The sequence below is a fragment of the Vipera berus genome (genome assembly GCF_964194415.1).
Source record: "Vipera berus genome assembly, chromosome: 1".
In the NCBI taxonomy this organism is placed as follows: domain Eukaryota; kingdom Metazoa; phylum Chordata; class Lepidosauria; order Squamata; family Viperidae; genus Vipera; species Vipera berus.
The window spans coordinates 339,992,907-340,004,931 of NC_138202.1; the positions used below are offsets into that span (position 1 = coordinate 339,992,907).

The 12,025-nt window shown below is 37.1% G+C and overlaps 1 protein-coding gene across 1 annotated transcript in view; it reads left to right on the forward strand.

Annotated features, from left to right (window-relative positions):
* The first annotated feature begins 4,272 nt into the window (after positions 1-4,272).
* The window catches only part of RNF43 (ring finger protein 43), a 52,707-nt gene continuing 44,954 nt past the window's right edge, over positions 4,273-12,025 (forward strand). The window contains exon 1 of the mRNA XM_081336962.1: positions 4,273-4,525. Within this exon, the coding sequence (XP_081193088.1) occupies positions 4,289-4,525 (237 nt within the window). The 5' untranslated portion in view covers positions 4,273-4,288. The remainder of the gene's footprint in view (positions 4,526-12,025) is intronic.

Genomic DNA, 12,025 nt, shown 5'->3' on the forward strand with positions numbered 1-12,025 from the left:
GAAGTTGGTGGAAAGTATGTACAAATGCAGAGCAGTAGCCAGCTGGGGAAGAGCAGTGGCTTTCATTCCAGGAGTATTTTGAGGACTGTTATGACAAAGAAAACTCTCTTCCATTGCTCATTTTTGTTACACTTGTAAATAATCCCACCACTGTTTTTAATACACCCCTTTAATAGGTTTAAATTATTTTTTAACCTGTTTCATCTAATTAATAATTTTTTTTGTCCAAATCTGTTAAAAGTGGAAAAGCTGTATTTCAAACAGCTGCCGCAAATGTCCCCATAGGATTGTTCAGATTTCATTTCAAGAATGTTTATCTCATTTTCTAGTTAATTACACAACAGGTTTTTTCTTTCTTCATTTGTTCCATCCATAATAGCTGCTGGATATTTTATGTTAATGGTACATTCTTGTGTTTTAATAATTTCCTCATTCTAGGCCAATATAAAACAAATGTTAAGGCTTATGTTGTTTTATTGCTTAGCTTAATTGCCTTGGCAAGCTATTTAACTTATTCAATATGATTATATTTATTGACAATAGATTTTAAAGAGTAATGACTTTGTACTCGAATGTATTTATGTTGTAATTTGAACGCATGTAAATGATGTAGCATGACGAAAATGTGTTTTAAGACTGTTTTGATTTCCCAGAACTCTGAAAAATGCATAAGGATATACTTCCCAAAAAACTCAGATCTGAAAGATCTTTTATTCCAGTTGACTTTCTGCAATTCCTCGATTTCTTATATCCATTATCTCTCAATGAAAGGCAGGATGAACCAGTCAATCACACAAACTCAGCTATAGCCTCATATTGATTTGTAGGACAGTAATGTATTATTTCTTGCAAAGCTTCCATTGCTTTGATATACTGATTATTTTGAGATAACTCCACAATCAATTGTCAGAGGCTCCATTTGTCCATCTATATACATTTCAGTCTAATTGTAAGATAAGAAAATTAAGTGAAGAATAAAATGCTACACAAGCAGGGAGAATACTTAGCAAGGTCTCTGAATTTAAAAAATGGTAAGAGGTGCTTGTATATCAGTCCTGACAAATTAAAAATAGGCATTTAGTTCAGGCCTGTTGCAGATTCAAATAAATGTTGCAAATGAAGCTCATTCTTTATCATACCTGATTGGACTACAGAAAATATTTGTATTGTAGCATAGCTTTATTAATAATTCAAAATTATTAATAAACAATTAAATGGGCCTCTATTTTTAAGGCTCAGTCTGGAAATGGCAATATTTATATCTTTACATCTGTCTGTAAACTAACTGGAAAATGAGGCCAAGGAGCTGGATCTCCTACCATATTTATAGACTCGGTTATTTGACTCTTAAGCATTTGTACAAAAGAAAGAATATTGAAACTGGCAAAAGAGAAAATAATATTCAGACTATTGTAGAAATCTCTACAATATTGCTTGATGCTAATACTCAGCATAACTCTATCTGGAACAACCTTCTCAGTACTTTCACAGTTTTCAGCTAAAATGTATTCTATTAATAAATAATAAAAGGGATTACTCCAAAGAAGTCCAGTGTTTGCTAGTAGTGATACTTGAATAGGACTACCAGATTTTCTGGCAAAAATCCAGAATAGATAGCAAAACACAGGTTGAATTTCCTGTATCCATATGCTGTCATCTAATGGTTATCAGGATTTTTGCTGCTTAGATCTTATAGCCCTATGAGAGTAAAGTATTTGATTTTCATTTGAGTAAAATTAAGTACTAAATCACTACACCCTCAAAACTGTACTAAAGTGAAAGGACAGTCCACATAGTCATTTTTAACACTATACAGTAAGCAATTTAAAAGAAAAATTTCGGGTAACAGCCTAGAAATGGGAGATCTTTATTATAATAAGAACAAATCAAAACATCAAATATCCATATTTTCCTTCTTTTATTTAAAGAAAATTGAATTTTCTCCATATCTAAATAAAATTATTGCAAAACTGGTTTTTCGCATGGAGTTCTGTACATTATTGAATACTTGACTTTCTACTAACCTGAATGTTGTACCCAGTGGAATTAAACCACATCCTAAATTACAGCTTCAAATGGGTAATCTTGCTTTGAAGTTTCCTGTCTGGCCTGTGGTATTACTCATCCAGCTGATGTCAGAAGACAGTAATAGCTGAATTCCAGATTTCTAAAAATCAGCATTACCTAAATCTTCCTTGCAGTGGCTATTGGGAAAAAACAACACAACTAAAATTAAGACTTGAAGAAAAGCTAGCTGCAGACTTTAGCTATTCCATTTATAAGTCAATCCTATGAGATTACTGTAGTTCTAATTTCAGTGTAATTGAAAGTGTCATATTGAAAATCTTGAAACAAACATTAGTTGTAATAACATTTGATCAAATTATTTTCCTTTTCCATTTCTCTGTACATAATTCTTTGGGAAAAGCAGCAAGTGAATCTTGCTCATATAGACAAGTTAGCCAATTCATGTCAAAAAGAAGCAAATGTTAAGTGCAATTTACTTCTCAATCAGGAGAGGGAGTCTAAGAACTCTCAAAACCACATTCAGGAGGTGGAGTTATTGCCTTTGGCTGCTCCACCCTCACTTTGTGTCAGCAGGTAGAAAGTGCTTGTAGTCCTAGGGGAGGGTAGCCAAGAGCACAAGCTACGAACTACTTTTGCCTTCCAGGAGCTAAGCCAGTTGTGGTTTTTGGGAATGAAGACTTTTTCAAGAGCTCTGCAGAACTTTTCAAGTTTACTTCATCCCACTGGGCCGTTCGTCTTTGAAGAATGATTGCATTGTGTTTTTAATGCAGTCTTCTGATGGATATCTGCTGTTTCAAGCAACTGCCATCCTGCATACTGCTTAGATATGCCTATGTTTGCTGAAAGAAGGGGAGACTACTCATATCCAAAAGGTGTTTCCAGAATTTTTCCTGGATTTTTAGCAAGATTTTTAGGTTGTTTTTGGAAAATAGATTTCAGCCACGCCTGACTCACAAACCTTCAGCCGGGAGTCAATTTTTCTTTCAGATTCAGCCTCTGGAATTTCACATTTACCTGTACAGAGTGTTTATGTGAGTTTTCCCTACTACCCTTTCCTTACCTGAAATTTGTAGGTAAGATTCAGAATACATTTTGATAACTGAAATATTTTGTCCAAGATTTTTCAAAAAGCTGCTGGGTGTTGTTGTTTTTTTTTCTCATGGATTTTTAGGAGGCACGACTATGTACAGGTTTGCATACCAGTTTAAATTTATTTTTTATTTCTCTGATCAAACAGTTTACCTGGTAAATTTCTGCAGCTTTTCTACAGCTTTAATCATAAGCATGCTTTTTAATGTTTAATTGTGTTAATTTGCATTTAACTTCTAAAAGGATACACATTCTGAGATTTGCACAGCTATGAAATAAAACACAGGTGTATCTGTAGTTGTTTTTCCTGTTTTTTTAGCTTCCAAGTCCTGGAAAACATCTGAGATGCCTTTTTTATTTCATAAATTTGGGGAGCCACGGACTACATTTTCTGTATTAAGAATGACAAACCGCTGGAAAATTCCAACTTAAAAAACTTTAATTCACCAAAGTGAGCGAGGTGCAGGCATTGGAGGCATGCAAATATGAATAAAAGATCAAACAGATGACAATGAGTAAGAAAAACCAGGTTTGCATCCAAATTCCTAAATGCAAGTACATGCATGGTTACTCTGCGCTTTAATGTGTGGCATAAATAGAAGAAGAAGACAAAAATAGTTGGCATTAACAGAAAAGAATATATGAAAAAAGCAATTCACTTTTCAGGAGTCAACAAGGGCTGCTAAGGTCATCTGATACCATGTTCGGTCCTGTTTGCCATCTTAGGATCTGAAAGCCTAAAAAGATTTGAGAAGCTGATATTGTCTTCCATGGGGAACTGTCTAAAATCAGGTATAGCAGTATTCCTAGAAGAAACCACGAGCTTTTCATACCATATGCTATTCATATCCCATTGGTTTTGTTCACCATGTCTGAATTTATCTGGAGGAGGAGGAGGAGGAGGAAGACCTGATCTGGGGTTCTTATAATCCTGTGAAGCTCAAGGCTTTCACAAACACGTAGCATGAAGAAACTTTGAGAAAAAGGGGAGAGGAACACCTGGAAGAAGCTCCAGGTAGCTATCCTTTGCTTCTTGTTTGCCCCATTGACTGCAGTTGCACAGAGGGCTATAATCCTCAACAATTTTACCAGTTGTTGGAACCTGCTGGTGGGGTGAGGACACATTCCTGAGCAGTATGTGTGGCCAGAGCACACTGCTGCAGCTGGGAGCATGAGTGTTGGCCCCCAGCTACAGCTGGCAGTCCTCTGGCCTTGGCTGCTAATGGCTATGCTACAGATACGACTAGGCTTCTCAGGACTGGCACTGGTGGCAGCAATGGAAGCCGAGCGGACTTTGGCCCAGAAGGCAATAATTCGGGTAATTCCTTTCAAACTGGAACCCCTCACACTGGAAGGAGTCTTTGCTAGCATTGCAGAGATCACCCCTGCTGAAGGCAAACTGTTGCAGGTAAGCAAATCTTTGTTCTGTTGCACTTGTTCATCCCATGGAAGGTCTGCTGGCTACAGTGGTGTTTTATTTTGCTTCGTAACTAAAGCCACCAAGTAGAACTGCCCACCTTGTAGCTTCACAAAGCTTTCCTCATTGTATCACTTTTTATAGCCATTAATCAGCTAAGCAAACACAAATGAATGGGCAAGTGCACATTGTTGTTCCCAGGGACATTTTAATTTTGTTCTGTATGAATGAAATATAAAGGCATGAACTATCAGACACTCTCATCGAACACATGATTTTGGTTTTACCTCTCTGCTTATTTTATATTAAAAATTTTTTGTTCCCTTGGTTCCTTTTAGCTATAAGGACTATATCAAATTGGGTATTTCCACGTTACCGATCTTACCATGCCTTTCTGAAAGAGCTTTAAGTGACAACCAAGCCTCTTCTTTCCCACAATGACTCAGGAATGTCAGTCTTGGATTCTCTTACTTTGATCAGAGAGAGATGCTCGGAGGAACTTTCCATAGTTTGAGCAAGAAGAACCAAATGGAAAGACTGAATGAATTTCTCTGTTGTAAAGTTCAGTTTATTGTGATGAAGTACAGTTGCTGGCCTGACTTCATGTGCCATCTTGCCTTGCAACCTGTGACTCATCTTGCAGGGTCCTCACATGACTTGAATTCATTGTTCACAAGCAGAGTGGTACAAAACTCAAGCAATGTCATATTATACAAAATGCAGATAATTAAGTAGCCGATGACTTCAGTAGTAATGTTCAGAGTGAAATTGAAATAGCAAGGATGTTGGAACAGTTGATTAGATTGAATCAATCCGTTTCAGGATACTTTGCAGGGGGATGGAAAGAGAAAAGAACTTGAAGGTGTCACTAGAGATTGATGAATGGTCATAGAGTACATTGTATCAAGGTACTGCAACTGTTCTAGTTGGTTTCTCCTGTGAAGTTAATTCAAATCACAAGGCAAACATACATTGCACACTACCTTTGTATCTTAGTGTTTAGGAAAGACCATAGCCCACTGATAGATCACCCCGATCACGTTCCTGGTATATCCAGTTCAAATGATCTCAGTCAGAACTGAAAAAGATTCCCCACCTGAGAAAGCTCCAGGAGAAAAAACCGGGGACATCCTTTGACTACGTAAGGCAACTCCTGTTCATTTGAACATGTGTCCTTTTTCAAACAGGCATAATTCAATGACAGGATTTCTTCCTAGGATAACAAATTTATCAACTACATGCTATGAAAACCTATCAAATGTATGTGAATAACAAGGAAGGCATAATCTCTGCCTTAGATCTTGTAATCTGCTACCACCGCATAAAACAGGCTCATATGCTATTTTTGAAAATATAATCATAGTGTGTGTTAGGGAAAGTAGTCTTTCATATTTGCAATGTACATTGTGGCCTCAAGCTGACAATGATGTCTACAATATAAGTCATGATTCTAAATCCTTTTCTAGGTAAATCTAAGCAAATCACATTCATTCTGTTCTCAAAATGTATCTTATTAGAAACAAACTGTAATAGCTCTTAATAGGTCTTCTCCAAAAACCATGTCAGAATAAAATGCATTTTCTTGTGCATGCTGTTTCAGATTTTAAAGGGCTTGAGCCAAAAAATTAATAGTGATGACATTTTATGACCACCTCCAGTGCTGTACAATTATAATTCTTCATGATTTTATGTCATACCTTCCTATCCAACCTCTTCCCAAGAGCTCCACATGCTATTATAAGTAGTGTTTTTCTCTTTGTCCCTACAACAAACCTGTAGGAAAAATGAAACATAGTGACCAGCTTGAGGTTACTTAAAATTGTAACACTTCATAATAATAGCAGTACCTTCTGTGTACACAGCAATTTCCAAAGTGGAAGAAGACAGTCCCTGCTACCCAAGGCAGGCACCATTCTGTTTTAAGTCCACATTGAGAATACTTTAGTTTGTGATATAGGGGAAGGAATTCTATATACCTATAGATCAGCATCCTGAAGTCAGCAAGTTACAGTCTGCCAGTTTGCTACAGTCTGTTCCACCTAACTGTAAGGCAATCTGGATCTGTTTTCAGGGAAGTATATCAATGCTCTGATCAGTTTTCATGTATTTATGTTCCAACTAGGCGATATTATTTGTATAGTTGTCCATGAATAATTCTATCTGGGGCATTTTTTTAACATTTCTTCAGAGTAGTTAACAAAAGGTGGATTATGTACCAGTCCTAAAATCACTTAAAATCACTATGTATTAATGTATTAGCTAATGAAAAGGGAAACTGCAGTGCTCAAAGGGAAAAAAAGAATTGAAAGACAAAAAAAGAAAGTTTCAAGTGAATTTTTTTTTAAAAACGATTGTACTACAATTGCCAAAATTCTCCTTTATAGGCAGACAGTTGCATTATTCGTTTGATTATAATTCAAGACCATTTTGGACTGCATAAGTGAAAACAAGTATCTTGAACTATATTTAGAAGAAACAAATAATTAAACCAGATGAGCAGTTATTTTGTAGAGACAGATTCCCATTTCCAGATGTTTCAAAGCAATCAGCCACTGTTTCTCAGGTTAAGTGAAGTTGTCTTTTAGGGCAGAAGTCCCCAACCTTTTGGGTGCCAGGGACCGTTTCCATGGAGAGAGGTTTTTCCGTGGACTGGAGGGTACATATTTTTTGTGTGCTAACTGCATCCTGCAGATGGGGCTTTGCTTGTTTGTGCAGACTGCTTGCTGGCATGCTGTGGCCCGGTACTGGTCCATGGACCGGGGATTGGGGACCCCTGTTTTAGGGGCAGCTCCACTGAAAACATTGTCATGTTGCATCCTGGAGGTTACATATAAAATTACATAAGATTATCCCAGAGGAGAAAGCAATTGATTTTGATGGATGCAGGGGTGTCCTTTTTGTACCAGAAGAGGAAGAAGTTGTCATGCAGGCACTTCTTCTGAGAACCAGACCTGGTACAATTTGATAACTGACTTGCTGAAGGTAGATAATTTACAGCTGCCAGATTGAGGGATTTTATTATATTGACCGGCTGCTTGTGTGGAATATTAATAGTTTAGGTTGTGCAAAGGCAAATGCCAACATGGCTAAGGAAAAAGAGACACGTCTGCCATTTCACTTGGCAACCGGCACCAAGTCAGATGTTCCTCACGGAAAAGGTGGAAGAGTGGAAGGCTAGAATGGAAAATGCTCAAGTTATGGTGAGTTTAGAAACATAAGGGATCCCAGTAGGTGATCAGCCACTAGAAGTTGAAAGGTCAATAAGGAAGTGAATTGACAGTAGAGTAAGGCCAAGAGAAAAAAGAGTAGGGGAAAGTATCTCATAGTCTCTAGATCAGTAACACAATATCTCTGAGATAAATTCTCTTCTCTCCCCACCCCCTGCCTCACTTGCTAATCTGGAGACAAAAGAAATATCTGCAGAATGTGGCCATGAACCTGAGACTTGCTAAGAGTCTGTTATAGAAATGGACTATGGGGCTTATCCATCTTCATGCAATCAACATTCAGATGGTCCCCAGGAGAATCAGTGGCTGACCATTAAAGGAATGAAAGTTCAAGTGTTACTATCTGTAGAAAGGAGTACAGAACAGAAAAGGAATTGAGATAAATAAAAGGAACAGCTGAGAGGAAAGAAGCATAAGGGATGGGGTAAGGATTTAAACAGGCTAAATTTGAAGCCCAAATTCTCAAAGTGAGTTTAAAACAATTTGCAGTGTCATTTTAAGTCAGGTTGTTATAACAAACTTAGGAGAAAAGAGAAGAGAGAAATCTGTAAATCATTGTTGATTATACCGTATATTCATATTATATCAGAGAAGCTGCCATGTCTTGAAACTGAATAAAATTCCATTTCTTCCAATTTGGTATTTTAAAAAATATATAGCTTGCAATCCAAAGCTACATGTGTAGCTTTGGACTGCAAGCTTTTAGCCAGGAATAAACCTGAAGAATTGGAGGTGTGTATCCTGATGCCAAGACAAACCAAGTGTGCAATATAAATTGGACACTCAAAAGGCTGGTTTTTAACAGGTATAATAATCCAAGAGAGCTTCATCACTATAGCAACAGTATAAAATATTTTGCCATAGTTTCAACCCAATCCTTTTAACTTCTACTTATTCACTCTTTTCTATCTCAGTTTATACTTTCATTTTGTCATTGCTACGCCTTTCTTTGAACTCCCCTTCTCTTATCACTAGCTCATAGAATTTGTATTTTCTTTCTTTGCCATTCTTAGCTCTCTTTCTCTCCTGTTCTTCCTGCAGATTTTTTCTGCATGTTTTATATTATTTTATATTATTTCTCTCTTCGTTCTTCAGCTCTGTAGTCAAAGCATACAGAATTGCCGCTCACCCAGAAGTTCATACTCTTTAGTAGGGGTATGTTGTGCTATACCATATAACTAGCTGACCACAGTAATTTCATTATACTTCTAGGGACAGGAAAAACACATCTTTTTATCCCCATCCTCTGCAAGCCATAGATATTTCTATAAAGAGGAAGAATTATAGATATTTAAAATTCCTTTTGGTGGCAAGAAGTTGATCTGTAGGATCAAATGGCATTTTGTCGTTAGTTGCGAAGTCGTGTCCGACCCATCGTGACCCTATGGACAACATTCCTCCAGGCCTTCCTGTCCTCTACCATCTTCTGGAGTCCATTTAAGCTCATGCCTACTGCTTCAGTGACTCCATCCAGCCACCTCATTCTCTGTCGTCCCCTTCTTCTCTTGCCCTCAATCTTTCCCAGCATTAGGCTCTTCTCCAGTGAGTCCTTCCTTCTCATTAGGTGGCCAAAGTATTTGAGTTTTAGCTTCAGGATCTGGCCTTCTAAAGAGCAGTCAGGGTTGATCTCCTCTAGGACTGACCGGTTTGATCGCCTTGCAGTCCAAGGGACTCACAGGAGTCTTCTCCAGCACCATAGTTCAAAGGCCTCAATTCTTTGGCGCTCAGCCTTTTTTATGGTCCAACTTTCACTGCCATACATTGCAACTGGGAAGACCATAGCCTTGACAATACGCGCTTTTGTTGACAGGGTGATGTCTCTGCTTTTTAGTGTGCGGTCTAGATTTGCCATGGCTTTCCTCCCCAGGAGCAAACGTCTTTTAATTTCTTGGCTACAGTCCCCATCTGCAGTGATCAAATGGCATAGGCCCAGTTTTATAGATAATATTTAATTACATTTGTTCTGAATTCTCATTGTTTTTACCAATAAGAAATATGTAACAGCATTTACATGCATTAAATAAATGGAAGATGAGCATTACTATGTTCTTGAACGTGGCAATAGTTTTAAGATGCTTAATACCTAGCTTTCCTCGTGGTGCTGTTATTTATTTGTCTTAAGCCGATGAAAAATGTGAGTAAAACAAAGTTTGATCCAAAAATGTACAATGAAGCAGTACAATTCATACAGTGACATCTTAAGTTTCATATTTGAGAACTGTCTACATCTCCATGTTAAAGAATATGCTGTTTGTTGAAATATTTTGATATAACAATCAAATGCTACAAAGCCGAAGAGGAGTAACTGATGCATTCCTTTAATGTGCAGTAAGATATATTGGTTTTGTAATAAATGGGCATCATTTGATATAGGTACTAAGATGCCCTTGTCAGAAGGACTGGGATTCCTACTGTCTGATAAGATCACCTATAACTGGCCCAATTCTTCACACTTGGATGGATTAGTTAATGCTAGTTAATATTGGGAACTCTCCTTCTAGCATGCTTCTAGAAGGAGAGTTTCCAACATTGGCATTAGGCTGCTAACATATTTCTTAGCGAAAAGGGGAAAAAAGGGGTGCTGTGTTCGGGTGAGGACCACATTTGACTCTCATAAAATTCTGAGAAACATGATGACTGAGCAATAAGAGCCTCATCTGGATATATCTTAAATTCTTGGGAAACTGATACTGTATTTCAAAAGGTATGAATGAACTTGAATACTGATGTTAAACAACTTCAGGGAGAAACTACCTCACATTGGCAGGGTAATTACAGGAGCCCAACATCACTTAAATATTTTTTGGAATCTCAGGCAGAAGCTACTTTCCAGTCTGGTTGTAAGCCACAGTTCTTTGAGCAGAGCAATAAAGTAGATCCATTTCAAATTGGTTCCTTTCTATTCATCCGTCTTGCCCACAAATGGTTAACCACATTTCTTTCAACATGTGGTGTAAATATACTTAGGGTTGAACACTCTTGTCTCATTCTCCCAATCCAGACCTCTTTACTTTGATGGTGATAATCCTTAATCAGCCCATCCCTGATTTGACATATTGATCGCCATAAACTGAACTGATGATGAAGGTAAACCTATGTCTCTTGTGAGGATTTACACTAGAGCTCCTTGTAGCAATGAGACACCATGGTTTTCATATTTGCTGTAACTAATAACCTAAACATATGGCAATTAATCCAATGGAGTAGGCACTATAGTGCAGTAGACCATTTTCACAATATGAGGACGATTTAGATACTAAGAGTTTGGAAGTTTTAAATGAATCGAATAAGATTCATTAAAAGTTCTAGCTGCTGCTTTCTGTCATTAACTGATTCTAAAAATCCACTTAGATCCAGGAATATATAACAACCATCATCTTCCAAAGCAAATGAAATAACCCCTCATAAAATACAAATTATGATATCCAGTCAGCTTATGAAGCTGCCAAATCTCAATTCTTGTTATGATGCTCCATTAGAGACCTACAGTACTGCTAATCTCCGAGCTGTTAGACGCAATGGATTGTTCTTCCCATCAACCTATTTTATATTTAAAAAATGATGTCTCCATGACTCTTGTTTCTTCTCTTTCCCTCACTACTTCACTATTTAGAAATTTTATATAGCTGCCTACTCACTCATAGTGACTCTAGGCAGATTACAAACAATAAAAATTACAATATAGAAAAAAAACAATAACCATCCCACCACCCCTGGTGACAGCACAATTTCTAAAAAACAGGAAACTTTTTTGGCCCTTCCCTATTGGGAGCTCCCTTAAATATTCCTATAATATCAAAAAACATTCTACTGGGCATTACAAATTGCTATATTATATCACAGAATCATTATAAAGGCAGTAGGCTGAGAAAACTGCTATGCTGAGATAAAATAGCAACAATTGACGTGTGTTGTGTGAATCTTGAGTAAGATAGATGTCATAGTGCCAAGATAAAAAGCTCACATAGATCTTGCCCAGAGTTTGTATTACAGGTGTGTATGTTTTAAATTAACATAAAGGGGAGAAATGTTCATGACGCATAAGGCCATCAAAGAGGATGTTTTCAACCTTGGATTTTAGTTTTTTAAAAGGCAAGCTCTTCATATCAAAAGCTGAATTTCTGAGGAAACCAATTTGAAGGAGTATATTTTGATTAAGCAATACCAATGGCTATTTTTAAAAAAGAAATTACTCTCATATATGTTCTATTATTATAAACAAATGTCCAATATTACAATGGTAGTAGGATCTCACAGATAATTT